Here is an 18,953-nt window from a genome sequence, read left to right as displayed (position 1 = left end):
GAAAAATTAATGTTAATGTTGCTGCCATGCTGGAATTCTCTTGTTATTGGAGACTTGATACTTTATAATTGTGTGTTTGATTTGGAATGTTGTGACAGGTTTAGATTTATTAATGTGTTGATATATTTAATAAATACATGTTTAATTTTGAATTTAAGTTGTATTATAGTTGAGACTTGATACTCTATAATTGTGTATTTGATTTGGAATGTTGAGTCTGGTGATAGGTTTGGAGTTGTCTTCTTGTGGTTGAAACTTGATAAAGAAAGGCTTAGTTAAAAAGAAGTCATAATGGGCTCAAAATGCTATTTTTTAAAGGCCTAAAATCCCAAAGCTTAGAATAGGAATTTTTAAAAATCCAGCCCATATAACCGAACGAACCGCACCGAACCGCTAAGATTAACCGCACCTTGTGTAGACCGGTTTTTATCTTCCAAAAGTGAGGTGCGGTTAAGCATAGGGTGAAACCACACCCTATAGGTGTGGTGCAAAAAACCTTTCCAAAACCGACCAAACCGAACCGTATACACCCCTAATGATGGTCTAGAATCCCATGTCTCTCTAGGAAAACGAAAGCTTAATTGGGTAGATGAAGAGTATCAATGGGCCCTAGTTATAGCTTATGGAGTTTAAACTCTATTAGCTGGTTGTGAGGACAAAGGCTAAGATCTAGAGGTTTTAGCAAAAGGTTGATATGCAATTTGGGATGCAAGTTGAGTTGTAGGCTGAGGCCTTGCTTCAGGAGCATTTTTCTTGGTCCTATTTGCAGAATTACCTCCCTGTGCTGATACAATAGCATCACAAGTTACAAAAATATTGATGCATATGTGAAGCAAGATGCCAAGTGACTAGGGTTGAAGTCTAAAAATACTTATAGCTTTATCCTTTTGAAGCCTTTATCTCCTTTCCCATGCAGTTTCACCAATAATGACAGCTTTGTTATCTCTTGAATTGTGCCATTATTTATGATACTTCCCACATTTGATAGTCTTGTTTAGTCTAGAAATTCTATATGGGTTCCTTGGTTCATCAGTGGCTTTTTTCCTTAGCTCAGGTGCTCTACCAAGTGGCTTGTAAACATGAGGGGCAAGAAGAGCAAGTTGTCCAGTCTGAACCCATTTTGATTGGCTAGACATTGGTTGCATAATCTCCTGGTAAGTTTGAAGATATGTTTCCCTTAGGTAGCAAGGATGTACATAGTCCTCCACTTTCTCTAGGTTCTTAAAAATACCAGCAATACCATGTTTGCAAGGGATTCCTGTTAAATCTCATATCCTACAGCTGCATGTCCTATTTGACAAATCAACCACATACATTTCACGGTCATTATCAACTACATACATGAACCTACCAGATGGAGTAGCACAAAAAGGTACACACTCTTGTTTTAACTTCTCTAAGCTGTCATGAATATTTGGACACACTTTCCTAGCATACTTCTCTATACTTTTTCTCTTTGTATAGAGTTTGATCATTAACCTATTCTAATCCACTCTAACATTGCTAAGATGGACTTGTCCTTAGTAGGAAAAATCATGGAATTGAAGGATTCACTCAAATTATTAGCTAGACAGTCAGTTAAAGCCCTACTGGTAAAATAAGACTTAGACCATTGTGCAGGGTTAATATCAGCAAGATACTCCTAAGCCTTGGTTCTAGATCCTTCAATTGCTGCATTTTCCTCTAAAACTCTCTAATAGTTATGGCTCCAGCACATCTTCATAATGCATCCTTCAACTCCAACCCCTTGTGGTTAACTTCAAAGTTATTGTAAATATGCTTCACACAGTACCTATGCTCCACAGTTGGAACAATATCTCAATTGCAAGAATAAATCCCTGTTTCACATAGAATTCAATAGAAAACAATACTAGTAATATGAATAATCAAAACACATGTAGGTTTAAGCTAAACACATGCATGTATTAGTAATATGAACATACGAAGTTTATACCTTCTGCCTATCACTGATAAATACCAAATTTAGTTGCTTTGGAATCCCATTGTCATCTAAAAACTGTTGAAGGAACCAAACTCGAGAGTCCTTGTTCTCTTGTTCAACAACAACAAGTGCAACTGGAAAAATATTATCATTTTCATCCTTAGCTGTGACAGACAAAATTTGCCCACCAAATCTTCCTTTTAGGTGGCAACAATCCAATCCTATGATTGGTCTACAACCTCCTAAGAATCCAACCTTCTGTGCATTATACCTTATATACATCCTCCAAAATTTTAGTTGGGAATTTTCATCCTCCATTTTAGTTTGTAAAATAACCCTACTTCCCGCATCATTCAACCTTATCATCTCTGCATAGTCTCTCAGCTTCCCAAATTGTAGCCACTCATCCTTAGTAATCAAATCAATGGCTTTTCTCTTAGACCTATACACCTGACTCACATTTATGTCAACAGAAATGTTACCTCACATGATGTCGCACACCAGCTGTAGTCCAATTAGGGTTCTTGCTAAAAATTTTCACGTACTTCTTAGCAACATAAGCTGATGTCACTTGGCTATGTTGGAAGGTTCTAGGGTAGGTGCACTCAGGATGAACTGTCTTTATCTGGAAGGTCAACTCCCCACTGACTGTAGATGCATAACTCCTCCATCCATGCTCATTCTTGTAATAGACAAATATCTTGTTCTTCTTATTCAATTTGAACCAGATATCCACAAGTTTCTTTATAACATATTCTCTCAAAACCTCCATAAACACCTTAGCCTTCGTTTGGGAGGAAAGAATGGAATGGAATGAAAAGAATATTTTTAGAATATTCTTCCCTCCCCTTGTTTGGGAGTTTTAGTGGAGGGAATGGAAAGTCTATTCCTTTGTTTGGGAGTTTAAGTAGGAGGGAATGGAATGGTTAGAAGGGAATACTCATTCCTCCATCTTCTCTTAAAACCTCAAATTTTTGTTCCTCCCAAAATTAGGAGAAATGGGAGGGAATTGATTTAGGTTTAATGAAATTTTTGTTAAAAATCCTAAAATACCCCTTTAATCTCAGCCCCTTTTTACACATCACGGCAACTTTTTTTCTCAACTAGTCGTAAGAAAAAACATAGCTATCATTCTTGCACTCTACTGCTCATGTTGCTACTGTCGTTCTCTTCACAGCTACTACTGTTCTCGTTGATTCATCAAATATTCTATGAGTTTTTATATTGAATACAAGTCTTTCTTTTTCTTTCCTTGTCTGCTAGTCTTTTAATAAGTCTTTCTTTGTCCGCTAGTGTTTCATGTCTTTCTTTGTCTGCTAGTATTTCTTTTGTTTGCTAGTCTTTCAATTCCAAGCCACGCAAATGTGTCCTATTGACACTGATGTCTAAGCCTAAAATTAAAAAGTGTGGGATCTCTTGGCCAAATTTAGGTTTGCTTTATTTTGTTATTTTGTTTTGTTTTGATAAGACTCATTACAAGAGTTTTTTTAAAAGATATTTGTTTGCATTTTTAGATAATGTTTATTTTGTTGACAATAAATATGTGATGCGTGAATTGCTTTACAACATAGAAATATATATAACTTGATTTTTAGCTACAATTTTTTTCCCCTAAACTAGAATAAATTTTTATGTTCTTTAAAATGAGGGATATAATAGTAATGTTATTATAAAATAATTCCATTCTATTTCTTCCAATGTCACTTCCAAACAATGTTACTTACATTTTATTCATTTCCATTCTTTTATTTTGAAACATCCAAACAAGATTTTTTTAATTTCGATCCGTTTTATTTCATTCTATTCCATTCCCTTATGAACTCCCAAACAAAACCTTAGAGTTAAGAAACTTCATTCCCTTCCTCAGCTTTGGTTTTCTCATATCAGTCTGAATATTAAACGTTGGCTTTGTTGAAGCAACAACTACTAGCTCATCATCATTAAACCCTACCAAACTTCCTATGTCATCCTCAACAGGTGGTTCAAGCCAATCATTGACTTCCACACTAGTATTTTCTCTTGCATTATTCATCTATGGGGCATCATTACCTACTGCATTACTACTATGTGGGGCATCAGTAGCTGCTGCAATACTCCTTTGTGGGGCTATAGTGTCCCTAAGTCCATTCCCCTCAGCTCCATTCTATGTAGATGGCCTAGCATCCATATTCCCAAATACATCATCATCAAAATCTAGCCCCTCAAACCCTTCCTCTAACCAATCAAATTCCGAACCTTCATTTTGCTTAGTTGCTAGCACTTTATCTCCTTCACCATCCACATGTACTTCTTCATCTACTTCACTCACATTAGCATCATCATCATAATCTAAATTATCACCTTCTACCACCCTTTCCTCAATACCTTTTACATTCTGTCCAAGTATTTCAACAACAAGTGGCTTCTCACTACCTTCCACATATAATACTATCCTATCTATTAGCCATGCAACATGAATTTCACACATATACAACACCTCATCATCTCCAGTTATTAGTCTCAAGCCTTGCTCCAATTTACCTCTAGGAATTAGATAATGATATGTACTTGTACTAGGTGCCCCAAACTTCTCACACATATCTTGTATTTCACAAAAACTTAGCCTATTAAGGTCAACATCTTCAATTGTAGCTATGTTGCCACCTACATATTCTAGGTTTTGGTTCCACACAAAGGTGCCACCATAATTAATCTCAACAATGAAATTCAAATCAGCCATCTGCATATAAATAATTGCTTAAATTTCAAAAGTGTTAATAGACAAAAGTGTTTGTTTTGCTTTTGGGAGACAACCACATGGAAATGGACCACATAGCCCACATGTACACATGTTTTTCTTAGACCAAAAAGATTTTTAGGGTCCACATAGAACACCACACAGAAAAAGACCAAACAATTAGCAACTTTTAGCTCATTAACCAATATATAAATTTATAAGCTATTGCTGAAAATTTCTAACATTTCCTACCAGAATATGCACATACATTGACAAACGCACAAAAGTAACACATTAACGTCATCTAATTTTAAAAAAAAAATTAAAAGCCTTAGGTTAAAGAATGTACCTAGAATTAACTCCGGAAGGAATTCCTCAAAATCTATCAAGAAATTCCAGTAAATGATCTTGATGGAGTGGCTCAATTGAAGAGAGAGTGAAAGAGTGGCCTCTCATGTTTGTTTTGAATAGGTTCTGGTGTTTGATTTAGTTTGTATTATGTTTTTCATTTAACAGGTGTTAGAGTAACGGCAAGTGGATTGGTAGGCTACGGACCCCTAACAGACGAAACCACAGATGGGTAAAGTGCCAATTTTTAAACCTCAAGCAGGCAAAGTGTTTTTCGGGCAAAATCACAGATGGGCAAAGTGTAATATCAATAAATATTAGTGGTATTTTCCCGCAATTTACATATCTAAAAAATGCCAGTGACTTTTACCCCCGAGAAGAGGGGAAAAGAAAAGAAATAATAAAATGACATCAATGTAAATTTTTCTTTAAAATTTTCCTGAATCAAAACAATTTTCACTATGGAATCAGCTACATCAATCATTTGTTGCAATTTCTTGGCAATGCTGCCGTCATGGGTATACAAGACCTTCTGACATTATTATTTGTCCCTTCAGTATAGTTCTATCTTCTCATAAAACTAGTCACAATACTGTGACAAAAAAAATACATCCGTGGGAGCTGGTGAGGGTTTACGGCATTGGTCTTGGTCCTACTATTGGCATGATGGAGAAGAATGAAGTGTTCAGCCAAACAAAAAAAAAAAAAAAAAAAATCAGATGAATTTTGAAACCTATTGATTTTTAATTAAACCATCTCATACAGGATTTGATTTTCCAACCAATGCATTGGCAGGCTTGCGAAAAACCCTGCCATTGTGGAGCTAAAAGATATAATTGGAAATAAAGCTAGAATAAGCAGTAACATCCACCCAGTCAGGGAAAAGGCTTTTCAACTTCTTTGCCGGACCAAATAAATTTTGGTCTAATACAGAAACTTGCACCCTTAATTTTTCAGAACTGCTAGCCTGCAAAAATCACAAAGTTGAACATGATTATCAATGGCTGCAAGAAAGATCAAGACGAAAAGAAACTGCTAACAGTGATCAAAACTATACCTCTAACCAGAAGGTCCAATTCTCGTGGCTGGTTCCACTGAGTCTCAATATATATGAAGGTGGACAACCACGAATTATTTCAGGAGCTGTACCAGTTTCACAAGGGTAAAATTTCTACTACAATGAGAAATAATTTAAGCCAAAACCAAAGTGGGGTTGGAAAAAATTTTCATACCTGGAAGAATATTATCTGCAAATGACCAACCGGATAAGGGACCAGTAATATTAAGGACTGTAACCCAAATCTCCTCTAATGAACTGAAAGAAAGACAACACATAAGTTTAAACATTACAACTGGAAACATAATTTATAATGCATTGTCCACTAGTTTCATTTTATATGTTTCAACCGTGTAAATTTTTTTTGTTTTGTTTTTGATTGTATACACTTCGTCCTATGCTTCAATTCTTCCCATATTTTTGGGTGCATATAAATCATACACCAGTCATGCAAAACAAAAAGAGTTGACTTCTAAACGCATCAGATATCACATTGTAAATTCTGGACTAACAAATATACAAATATGGGGTAGACAAGCATCTGTACATAGAACTATAAATTTATACATGAATGAAACAAGATTCCAGGGATACAAATGTCTGCGGTCTGCCTAGTTGTGCAAAATAAATAAGCAACGAATAGTCTTTTAGAAAACAAGCCCATCAGAATTGTAATAAACCATTTTTTTAAAAATAAGATCTATACTTTTTTTAATAAAAAGATCTATACTATTTTATTAAAAAAAATTGAAAATCATGAATATTTATGGCTTTCAATAGTAAACTATGACAATGTCATGCATATAAATATAACTTAATGGATAACACATGCATTTCAATCCACTCACCCTAAGGAAAGTTCCAAGTATACTCTTCGAGATCCTTTGCTAAAAATTGTACGTGGCTTATACTCAGACAAATGTGGGAAATGTCTATACTGCTTCAAAACATCATTGCTTCCTGTGGGGAACTTCAAGCTTCTTGAGAACAAAAAAGTAACTGGGTATGTTGCCTGCAAAAGAGAGAGATCCTCTGATAATTTTACATTGCATCTATTGGCAACCATGATTTTAAATTAATATAGAATGATTAATTGAAAGTAATAATTGCTTCAACTTATGCAAGGTATCTTGGTTCATATAAATCATTTTTACAATTTAATAAAGAATGGCAAACCCCAGTATTTGTGCCAGGTGTTTAGGTTTTATTTTATTATTGTGGCTGAGGTCAGGTGTTCAAAAGACCAGCTTAGGCATCAATGAGAAGTAAAAGAAGCTTTTGTCAATCCCATAACCATATGTTGCAACAAAAAAGATCTGGTCAACAAACCTTAAAATAATGGGTGGATGTGTGTGTGTGTGTGAGAGAGAGAGAGGGAGAGGGAGAGGGAGAGGGGGAGAGAGTAAGAACTCTTTAGCAGGAAATTAGCATTCTAATAAAAAATGACTCTCATGGTTTACTTTACATCTCAAAAAAACAGAAGAATATTGACTTATTGTAGGTATACAAGGCTTTGTTGGCAGGGATGAGGGGACTGTCACTTGACAAATTAGTAATTACGAGTTTGAAATGTAAAAGGTTCCTTTCCAAGGGATAGAAGACCATCTTAAATCATACATACCATCCAACTCTCCTGGTGAGACGACATTGCAGTTTCAAAAGATAACTCTGAACCAATGTGCAATTCCTTTGCCACTTCAGGTACATATTTGAAAACGAAAAGTAAAGAATTGGAATCCACCACAGAAAAATCATACGTGGAGTCTACAACCTGATTTGCATCTGTCAATCCAGAAGTACAATTTTTTTAGATGACAGGACCAACAAAAGAGGGGGGGGGGGGTGTTTAATTCCAAAATCAATTAAGTACACTAACACTTAAATTTACAGGCTGAAAGTGTAACACTATCAAATGTAGTATTTAAATAATCAAGTTTGAAAAGCTTTCAAAAAGTACAAAAGTCATTCAATATATAAAATACTGGTGGCTGCAGTACCTGCAGTAATGAATGTATGCTGAAAAGCAACCCTCTTAGGTGCATCGTTGCTATATGGAAAGAATTGCGATGACAGAGCCAAGGCAAGCACAGTAAGATGCAGCAAAAATTGCAGAACTGATGAGCTTGCTAACCAATTACCACATATAGGTAGTAGGGGGCCCACACACAAACCAGTTACAACTCCAATTGTTGCTGCCACCATAATATCTGGAAGAAAATACCCTGAAACAAAAAATCTGATAGTAATTACTAACTACCATCACTATTTGTTGCCTCATGAACAAATGTCACATAATAAATTCTTTGGATTATTGACTTTGAACTGCCTTATATTTTTTTGGATTATATAAGACAGCTTAGGTTGTAATTGGATTTGAGGATTCAAAATCAAGGGATTTGAAGAATATTGCCTGTATAAATTGTGTGATATGAATTTAACAACACATGATAATCTGAGCTTTAAGAATTTTTCCCTAACCAATTGTAATTGGTGCTAAATTTTGGGCTGTTAAGAAGCAAAATATTCATAAAACAAGTATAGCTAAAATGAGAATGTTAAGATGAATAGGTGGAAATGCATGAAAAGATAGGATTTGAAATGACAAATCCACTTAAAGATATGGGTAGCTCCTATTGATGAAAAGAAAAGGAAGAGTCACTTGAGATGGTTTGGTCAGGTTTTGAGGAGAGTGATTAATGCACCGGTAAGAAAGAGTGAGTTGATCCAAGTGAGGGAGTGTAAAATGTAGAGAAATAACCAAAATAACATTATTAGAAGTAATAAAAAAAGACTTATTGCCAATAGCCTTGTAGCTCAATTGGTTGACATCTCTTGATATTTCCAATTGTGAAATCCATGGTTCAAATCCCCCCCCCCTCCCAACTATCGAATTATCCAAAAGAAAAAGGACTAATCAATTAAGAAAGTAACAGAGTGACAAAGTTTGGCTACAAACTTAGTTGTAGCCTAAGGCTAAAACTCCTGCTATAAAAATTAACATGATTACATATTTTGAAAATCTAATCGTTGGATTGCATGATTTTTATATTTTGAACACTCTTGTTAAATTTCGTGCCAATAGGATGTTATTTACTATTTGATCCATAAACTTATTTTTTATGCATAATTTTAGACTACAAAAACTAGAAATTTAAACATTTGATTTATGACATAGCTATTGATCTTTGATATTCTGGAAATTTTGTAAGCATAAAGGATATAAAAAGAAAATGTAACCAAATCCAATAAAAAGATCTTGAGTGAGGTTGTAGCCTTAGACCATAACCAAGTTTGTAACCAAACTTTGTCCGTAATAGGGAATATGACTTCAGATAGAATAGAATAAAGGAAAATAATACATGTGGCTAACCCTAACTAATCTACTGAGGATCCATGGCCAACCCCATATATTTGGGTCATGGCTTGTTGTTACCATATTATTATACCTAATAATTTTAAATTCTTGTATCAACAGAGCTAAATCCATCCATAAATTTCATAAATAGAAAACAATTGGCTGTTTCATACTCTATTCATATCATTTAAACTAAAAAGTGAAACCCAAATCCTTCTCTTTAAATGCTTCCATCCAAAACCATAAAAGTGTCATTTTTTTCTTCTTCTTGACAATTAATAAAATTTGATTGAACGGAAAAAAGAAAAAAGAAAAAAAAAAGAACTATAAAGGAATATCTTGAAACTTCTAACAGACGGACTTTCATAAGATTAGTATGAATAAATCCACTGACCATAGCACAACAGAACAGAAGCAGTGGATAAGAGTCATAAACACATGAATTGACCAGTTCATACAGTTTTCCCAATACAAAAGAAATTAACTGTAAGGTAAAGTTCATTTGTCAAACAAGTGATAAAATCCATTTGATTAACTTCAAGTGCCACATCTATCCAAGTGCTCACTGAGGGATGCAACTCATTATTAGTGCAGCCATAATTAAGTTCAGGAAGTGATAATATATCCTGAGCAGGATTGAGGGATGAAAACTCATCTCTAAAAAGTAAAAAATATATAAAAACCTTATGCAAACAAAACTGCATTTTCAGTCTTCTATGATTTTAACAAAACAGTCTTGCTATGGTTCATGCCTCAAACAATAGCAAGATTTTTGGAAATTAAAGGTTAATATATCATTAGCTGAAAAAAAAAAAAAGAGATAAAAGTTTAGAAAATCTAACCGTAAGGGGGTGGAACAGCACCCACCATGCCCATCTTTTCAATCACAAATTGAACAAGAAACCCCCCGAAGTAAACACCATATGTAAGGCATGGAATTAGAGGTATTATGTAAATAACTGTTGACCTGAAAAAATAAAAATCTTAATCAGATCACAATGTTCAATATGCTACTACTTTTAACTCGTTGCGGAGGATATAGAAAACTAATGAGAGAAAATGAACAATGCATACAAGAAAATGTAAATGAAGGATTTATTTTCAAAGAAGAAATCAACTAAGAGATCATGCAAATAAAACTGGAGAGGAAGAGAGAGAAAACAAGGTTGCACTCCAAATTCATAGCTTCACCATGGGCAAAGAAATCAACTATAAACTGGATGTACGAATAATCTATACTCACTATCCCATCCCTACTAAAGGTTGTACTCAGTGCACAAAACTCCCTGTTTTAAACTTTTTGGGAGAGGCGATTGGTAGGTAGCCTTGCACTCATATTTTTTTGAAGAGGCTGATTCCTAGACTCGAACCTGCAACATATTGCTTTGGGTGGGACTTAGGGAGGCACTTGCCATCACACCGAGGCCCAACATCTAATCACTATCCCCACTAGATATACATAGTTCTTTTCCCCACACTCCAAACTTATGAGCCAAAGACTTAGGCTGCATTTGGTAAGGAGAGAAAGGATAGAAATTTTTTGGTGGAACCCAAGCGTTTTCTCCATGGACCCACCAAAAATTGATCTCTCCAAAATGGAGAAAAAACAAGGGTGGAAAACTGGTCCAATTGGTTTTACAAAACTACTCCCTTCTTTGTTACAAGCTTCTTTTTGTTCTCATCCATTTTAGTCTTTTTCTTCATTTGTTTGTCTTTAGCTTCTATCCCTGTGCAGTAGTAAAAGTAACTTGCAGATTCTTCTTTTTCTCTTTTCTTTGTTCTTTGCTAAATGGGTGTATATCATGTTTGCTATTATGGCTTTTATTTTTTAACTGGCCATTGTTGGGGTTTTATTTATTTATGTTTCTTTGCTTTAATTTATTTTTTAATTGGGCATGATTTTTGTTTTAATACACTTGGTGGGGTTATTATTTTTTGGTTGATTGTTTGTTTATTTTTTAATTGAGCACAGTTTTTTAATAAGGGTGTATGAGTCAATTTTATACCAGCTTCATTTTCTATCCTTGCATTTTTTTCTTCTCAACCAAACAAATGAGTTTTCCATTTCTCAACTGTTCCATCCTTCCAACCAAACGCATATGAGAGAAAACTAAATCTTTTCTATTCTCCCACTTTTCTATCCCTTCATCATTTTCTATGCTCCCTCTTTTCCACCCCTCCAACCAAACAAACCCTCTGCAGGGAAGCACAACTTCTTTCTTTGGCTAGGCTGAAGCCCATTGGACTTGTAAGCTAACCAAGCATCCAAAGGTGACGTAGGATCTGAGAACCAATATTCACAAGGATTGCAAAAAACCAAAGAGTAGATATACAAGACCTTCACCCAATAAATTAAGAGTTTCTCTATACAAACAATTAGGAACCAGCCACAACATAATTGACTTCCAAATTAACAGCTAAAAGAATTGACATTGCAAAAGAAAGAAATCAAACTGACTGACATTGATATGGGTACCTGAGCAATTGGCATCCATAATATTTGACTGCCAAGCGAGAGGAAACCCATGAAACAAGCATAGAAGCAGACAGGAAAAAAGTCAAGAAGCCTCCACTCAAGCCAGCTACAAGATAAGCCTGTTTTTACAAAGGTTCTTTAGAAATTTTAAAATTTTCTCTATAGAAAGATATTTGAAATTTACTAATTAAACTAATCACAGTGCACAACATACCGATGTAAATATAGCATGATAACCAAATGCTCCCCAAAATCTTGCTTCATCAGATAGTGCCTACAAGATTCAAATTTAAGGTTAATGCTAAGACAACCACATTGAGAATCTGCTATAGGTTTATACACTTAAATGGGGAAAAAAGATAGAATGAAAAATCTATGAAAGAATTACATGATGAACTTGGTCTTTACCAAGGAATATTTGAGAATATTCAAATAGAAGTTTACCTCTCTTGAAGTTTTAAGAACTGAAACCTCTTGAGAGAGAGGAAAGCAACTCCAAAAGATTCTTGGAATTAACAGACCAACAAGTGAACAGGGGACAAACATCATGAAAGCCAAGTATGGATGAGCAAACCTGCATTCCAATCCAGCATGTCAAGAAGAACCTTGCATATGCACCGATACTTATTTTTTCTTATAAATAAACAAAAATTTTATTGAAAAAATACTACTTCAGATACATGTATAATGAACATAAAGGAATCTAAAGAATTACAAAAAAATATTATGTAGAGAAAGGAAACGACTCTCAAAAATCAGAGAAGGAGATACTATTAGTAAAACCCCATGCATGAGACCGATCAAACAAAGATCCAGTAAACAATGTTATCAATCGAGTCCCTGAGCTTTCTGTATCCTCAAACAAATGATGATTTTGTTCCCACCAGAATGTCCACATCAAAAGTAAGACTATGTTCCAAATATTTGAGGAATGCACTAATACCAAAGTGTAAAACTTGATCTTCAAATAAAACTAGAGCCACTCCAAAGATCCGGAGTTTATTTGTTTATTTATTTTTTGGTAGAGGTTTCAAGAAGTTTAACATGATAAATCGGCTTGGAATTCAAAAACAAAACTTATTATTTAGAGACACATCTGGAATCTTGCAATTACTTTATCACTTTGTGCTTAATTGAATCCTACTCTCTCTCTCTCTCAAAGGCACAAACAATATGACATACTACTAGGCCACTTCATATGCCATGATTTTCCCCAATAGCCGTAATATGCCACAGGTTAAAATAGAGAAACTCAGAGGGTATAATCATGCACAATGAAAAATTCTTTCAATGATGGCAACAGATTATATAAGCCAGTGAAGCACGGACATGGATATAGGCACGGGTACAACATGGTGACACAGTAATTTTTGAATAATTAAGACACGGGTATAGTGGGGATGATACCTATATTAATTAATTATTAAATATTTTTATTTTTAAATATTGTTAAACATTTATTTTTCATATAATGTTAAACAAATATCAATTTAAGAGTAATAAAGGATACTAAAGTGAATTCATGACTAATATATGATGTTTAGAAATTAGAATACAAATCAAGAATAAGATCTAAAAGAGTAAATAAAAGATAATCAGATAAGTGTTCAAGATTAAAACTAAAAAGAAATAAAAGATAAAGAGTCCCTCTTGTGTCCCAAAAATTTTCAAAAAAAAGAAAAAGAAAAAAGGACATGACTGGGACACGAGTACAAAAGTGTTCTAGGCGTGACTCGTGTCCAACATGGGTATGGCACCCCAAATGAAATATCCGTACTTTCTAGTTATAGGCTGAAATGAAGTTCCTTGAGATCAAATAATACCAAATACGATTTTATCAATCAGTATAGGGATTTCAAACTCATATAAGCTACACCTTAAAAAATAATGCATGGACAAAAAGCTAATACTTCAATATTTATATAAAAAACAACATTAAGAAGATTTAATATTTATTGAAAGAAGTAGTTCAAAAAAGATATCAACCCACCAGCTCATCGCATGACTAGAGAACAGCAATCTTATGATCGAAAATAAAATTGGAACAATAATTGCAAGTATAACCCCAGTAGTGTGGAACAGCAGTCCTGAAAAATTACAATTTGACAAAGTTACCAAAAATCTTCCAGTGGCGCCGATGTTAAATAAGAAAAATATGGAGTAAAAAAACCAAAACTCTTAACAGGAAGATATTATAATAAGATTCATACCATAGAATGTCAGCCACAGGAAACATTTTTAAATAAAAAATCAGCAGTGACAATTTACCTTTTGTAAAATCACAGAAGATTGCAAACCAAGAACGCAATCCAGAATACAGCAAACACAAAAATAAGGGCATAGTAAGGAAGATGGCAATAGGAATACTATGAAGTATAAGAGCTACCCTTCTTGAATAGACTATCTGAAAGATTCAGCACCCAAAAAAAAAAAAACAAAAGCAATGTTATTTGTCACTTAAGATTACACTTGTAGGAAGACAAATCTATCATAATCAGATTTGTAAATCAGAATTTAAAAGCATACCATGAACCATGTTAAGTAATCAAAGAAAACATCCTGATCCACGTAATTGTTGGCAGTAGGAGCAAAAGATTCTCTATCACGGGCATTTTGTAGCATAGAAGAATTGGTGAAGGCCTTAATTATGCTGAACAAATTGTCCCCACGTGCTTGGATGCTCCCAGGTCTGGAAACATTTGGATGTATAAGAGGAAGTGTTTAAGGATGAAATAACATAAAAATTCCAATTAAGTAAATATGTACCAAAATAGCACATGTAATGCATACAATAGTTTCTCAATTGTATCATAGGAGGTATGATAAAAATAACCACCAAGGAGAAAGATGATATCCAGCCCAGGAATATTGCCATAATCTTGGGAAAATATTCGGTAATCTGTATCTCCAGGAATTACTGGAAAAACATCCTGCATATAACAAAAAGATCCTTTGCAATTAAATCAGTTATTACCGAAACAGAAGACAACTGCAGCAAAAGCACATAAAATGTCAGGGGGAAAAGAAAACACATGTCATAAGTTTAGTTAGAGAGAGAGAGAGAGAGAGTAATAAAAACCTGAGCCGCACTATGAGCCATTGGGTACACTGCTGATTGAGCGTAGATGCGAGAAGGCCATGAACCAGGTCCAGATTGGCAAACCAAGTCTGTAAATTGAACAACACAAAAATCAGCAATGCATTATGGAACCACAAAGCTAAATATAGAATGGGAAGTTGTTATCCTCAATCAACAAAGACGACAGTTCTCAATATACGAATTGTTTCTCTATTTCAATAAAAATGTTATCAGGAGCAGAAATTAAGCACATGCTGATATCTATTGTTAATACAGGTCACCTTCATTGACCATGCTTGTCAAGCATTTCATAGCACAAAAATATACCCATATTTTTAACTTAGTTGAGGTTACAATTGGAAGAAAGTTGGTTTGTCCGTTTTCTACATTATAGATTGCCCTAATCCACCAAAAGGAAAAGGTTTGCCAAACAGTTAGTTGCAGACTTGCACTCTTGCATACAGCCATATTAAGCATAAAATTTTCAGAAAATAATATTGGCACTGAATCATATCCTACCAGGGCCTCCAGAACCAGATGCTTCCACATTTATAAAAGCTCCAATTGTATCACGCCATTTATGTGTCTTCATGAAACCATGTGCAGCCTGAAACAGAAGGAGTAAACAAACAACACTTTTTTATATATATAAGTAATGATAATTTTATTCAAAGTGAACGAGAATACATAAACAAACCAACATGTCATAAGTTTAATTGAAAAACAAATAACTGTCAGATATATAACCATATAATTTTCATAGCTGAAATGGTGATGGTTGGCTTTGCTTCTCTTAACTAATTAACACCATCATTTATTCAATCTCCCAAGAAAAGGAAAATTGTCAAGGAAGTAGCATCAGGCCATTCTCACTTCTGTTAATTTGTAATATACATCCTCCTTAATAGAAGTATAAAAAAAATAGTATTTTAACAGGTGGAGCACATTAAAGTTCAAACACATCCAACTTGCACATTTATAAAATAGTATCACTTGCATCTACTACAGCCAGAATCCTTTTCAACCATGCTGCTGATATCATGAGGCAAAGCCTAAATAAAATAACATTACACCAGGAGAAGTGCATACTTAAAAAAAAATTTATTAGAAAGAGAAAAAAAGAAAAGAAAGAAAGACAGAGTTAAAATCATTTTTCTTCCAAATAAAGCACAACCATGATGCCTTACCAACATAAATAGTTCTTCTGCACCATTAAAAAGAAAAATAATAGGCCGAGGTGGGACCCAGTTAGAGTCTACAGTGAGCCTTGCTACTTCCAGCAATGATGCTACAAGAGAAAGGAAAAAAATAAAATAAAATAAAGACGAATCCAGCAAGAATGGCCAATAGGTGTAAATTTTCATTGTACCCACCAACACATGAACCACAGTCACCAGCACCTGGGGAACCAAGCGGGCTATCAAAATGACCATTCAATAAAAGTGATGGGTCACTGTCCTGTGAATTTGCTGGTGATATCCTGTCATTCAGCAAAACTAAATCCTTAGTGATATTTGTCAAAATTGCAGTCATTTTTTTTTTTCTTAAGTAATGTTAATTTACGCAGACAAACAAATTTCCTCTTAGAATGCAGTAAATTTACATGTTTCAAACTTAACCAATCTTATATCATCTGTGTCTTTGTCCTAACACTTCCTCATTTTATCCCAATAAACCTCTTTTCGACCTTTACATAAGTCAAAATGTTCCATTTTATCCCCACTATAGTTAAATTTTTCCTAATAGCATCAAACAATGAAACTTTGCGTGCTTCTCGTGATAGTATATTTAATGCAGAAAGTGGGGCCCAGTAGTTTTATGGCTGATCGATCACCGATATATAAATTCCAGGATTAGCACAATAAATGCAAAGTCAACAACCAATACAAATTCAATCAGAACAATTTATAGTTACCTCATCACGATGTTTGTATGATTTCTATAACCCAGAGATATGCTGTACCCTAAGAACATCATGTTGAAGGATCCATTAACAACAGACTCCTCAATTTCTATTCTGCAAATAAATAATTCAACAAACACTGCAAACTGTTAAACTCAGATAACCAACAAATTTACTCCAACAATTAGTAAACCCAACAATCACACAGAAACATTGAATGTACATTACTTCACAACATAGTAAATTATAAAAAAAAAAACCGACCTAATATCTGATCCAGCTCGCTCCTTTATCATTTCCAGCTGTCCTTTGATATAATCAGCAGCTTCTCGCAGACCAGCTCGACCTTCCTATCAACCCATTACTTATAAATTTAAAAAAAAAAACAAAAAAAAAAAAACATAATTTTTTATAATCTAAAGGAAAAGCTCGCCTCACAACTGGCCCCACCGGCCATTTTTTATTAAAATTCAAAATTCAAACTACAGGACATAAAATTTATTAACAGAGGTTTTAGAAATTAAAACCAAGAATTGAAAAGAAAAAAAAAAAATTTATTATTGGTATCGAGAAATGATTTAGACTCACTTGGCGGCCATCGATATCTTCGGACAAAACGCGGATGTGTTGGACAGCCCTGGCTTCGGAGAAGCGATCGAGAGGCGCGTCGATCCCAAGAGGCTTAACGAACTTCATGTGGAGAATAGGGTGGACAAGCATCGTCATGAGACCGTACATGATCGCCAAAGCGAACAAGAATTTGAACCCAGAGATATCCCCCTTACTCAACCTCATCAGAGCCATTTTTCTTTTTTTTGGTTTTCAGCTCCGAAAGAGAGAGAGAGAGAGAGACTCAATCACAATGAAAACACAGAGAGAGAACAAGGCTTTTTTATAGTGATTTGTAGTGATTTGATTATGGAATGGGAAGAGAGAGTGAGAAAGAGAAAGAAAGGGTGACAAAGTGAGTAAATGTAGCCTGAATGTGTTCCTGTTTGTTGGCGGAGTTTACATGCGTAAACAAATGGGATAAATACAAATGGTCAGCACCTCCCACGACGTTTCGTTTGTCTTCTCCCCAAGTGAGGTTTTAACCAACTTTACGAAAATGAGTGTTTTTGACAAGTTATACCTTGTTTGTTTTTTTATTTAAGGAATCTCTTTCGGTCCTTTTTCTGGAAGTTTAAGTCATAAATGTGATTGGGTTAAAATGAGTTTGGTTAACTTTCGTTAACTGGAGGAATTATCACATCATCTATTAACTAAATAAAATATAAAAATTAAAATTCATTATCACTTATCATTTTATATTTAAAATAAAATGAGATATCCAGTTAAAAAAGTACTAAAAGTAAGTCAAACTCAGTTAAAATAATCTTAATGAGTTGGGTCAAACCGGTGACAGGCCTACATGGCAAAATTTGCTGAATAGTAGTATCATTTTAGAAAAAAAATTTGGTGAATAGCATGCAACTGAACTATTGAAGTTAATTAGCGAAGTAGACTGTTTTTGGAACTCAAGTTTGATAAACTCAAATTTCAACCTAAACACGAATTTGACAAACTTGAGTTAAAAAAAAAAAAAAAAAAAAAAAAAAAAAAACTTAACTAATTAACTTTGTCTTTGTGCTACTTTTCTTTTCTTTTTTTCCTAAAAACATGCTATTTAGCAAATTTTGCCGGTCTACATAGATCCGGATTAGCCCACAGGTTTTTTTTTTGTTCTTTTAAATATTAAAAATGAATTAATTGATTAATTAGTAATATGAAAACAATATAGGTAAAATATATTAGCTTCTCTTTCATAAGATGAAATAATCATTTTATAACATTATCATTACATTCTCATTATAAGAAGTAAGTAGTAGTTGTTATTGTGAGCGACTGAGTTCTCGGCCAGCCAATTTTTCTAATTTGGGCCTAACTTGCATAAACAAGGTGGGATAATGCCGATTGCCACTCAAAAATGGTGAGTGCACTGTTAATTTTTCTCATATTTGGTGATGGATTGGGTCCCAATATATCCTTTAGTTCTTTCATGTGTGTCTCTATGAGCCAACAAAAGAACATTGTGGTC

General features: G+C 34.2%; 2 protein-coding genes across 3 annotated transcripts; both read right to left on the bottom strand.

Moving 5' to 3' along the window:
- Nucleotides 1-1,781: 1,781 nt before the first annotated feature.
- On the bottom strand, nucleotides 1,782-3,974 carry LOC115981065. Its single transcript, XM_031103250.1, has 4 exons — nucleotides 3,777-3,974; nucleotides 2,488-2,726; nucleotides 1,955-2,384; nucleotides 1,782-1,838 (listed from the first exon to the last, which is right to left on the bottom strand). Exons 1-4 carry the CDS (start codon nucleotides 3,972-3,974, stop codon nucleotides 1,782-1,784), a joined length of 924 nt encoding a protein of 307 aa, XP_030959110.1.
- Nucleotides 3,975-5,313: 1,339 nt separating this feature from the next.
- Nucleotides 5,314-18,061, bottom strand: LOC115982234 (endoplasmic reticulum metallopeptidase 1). Of its 2 annotated transcripts, none has more exons than XM_031104775.1 (21): nucleotides 17,465-18,061; nucleotides 17,141-17,226; nucleotides 16,889-16,990; nucleotides 16,347-16,453; nucleotides 16,161-16,261; nucleotides 15,493-15,580; nucleotides 14,974-15,062; nucleotides 14,685-14,824; nucleotides 14,421-14,583; nucleotides 14,163-14,298; nucleotides 13,885-13,981; nucleotides 12,339-12,468; nucleotides 12,109-12,168; nucleotides 11,895-12,013; nucleotides 10,261-10,385; nucleotides 8,061-8,285; nucleotides 7,685-7,845; nucleotides 6,912-7,075; nucleotides 6,239-6,321; nucleotides 6,064-6,149; nucleotides 5,314-5,973 (listed from the first exon to the last, which is right to left on the bottom strand). In XM_031104775.1, exons 1-21 carry the CDS (start codon nucleotides 17,678-17,680, stop codon nucleotides 5,830-5,832), a joined length of 2,622 nt encoding a protein of 873 aa, XP_030960635.1. In that variant the 5' UTR covers nucleotides 17,681-18,061; the 3' UTR covers nucleotides 5,314-5,829. The 2 variants fall into 2 exon arrangements, with proteins under 2 accessions (XP_030960635.1, XP_030960636.1); XM_031104776.1 differs by having other exon boundaries at nucleotides 17,141-17,240; nucleotides 17,465-17,549.
- Between the last annotated feature and the right edge of the window lie 892 nt (nucleotides 18,062-18,953).

The sequence above is a fragment of the Quercus lobata genome, chromosome 3 (genome assembly GCF_001633185.2).
Source record: "Quercus lobata isolate SW786 chromosome 3, ValleyOak3.0 Primary Assembly, whole genome shotgun sequence".
Classification (NCBI taxonomy): domain Eukaryota; kingdom Viridiplantae; phylum Streptophyta; class Magnoliopsida; order Fagales; family Fagaceae; genus Quercus; species Quercus lobata.
The sequence above is the reverse complement of the archived record's forward strand: the minus strand, read 5'-3'. Positions and strand labels throughout refer to the sequence as shown.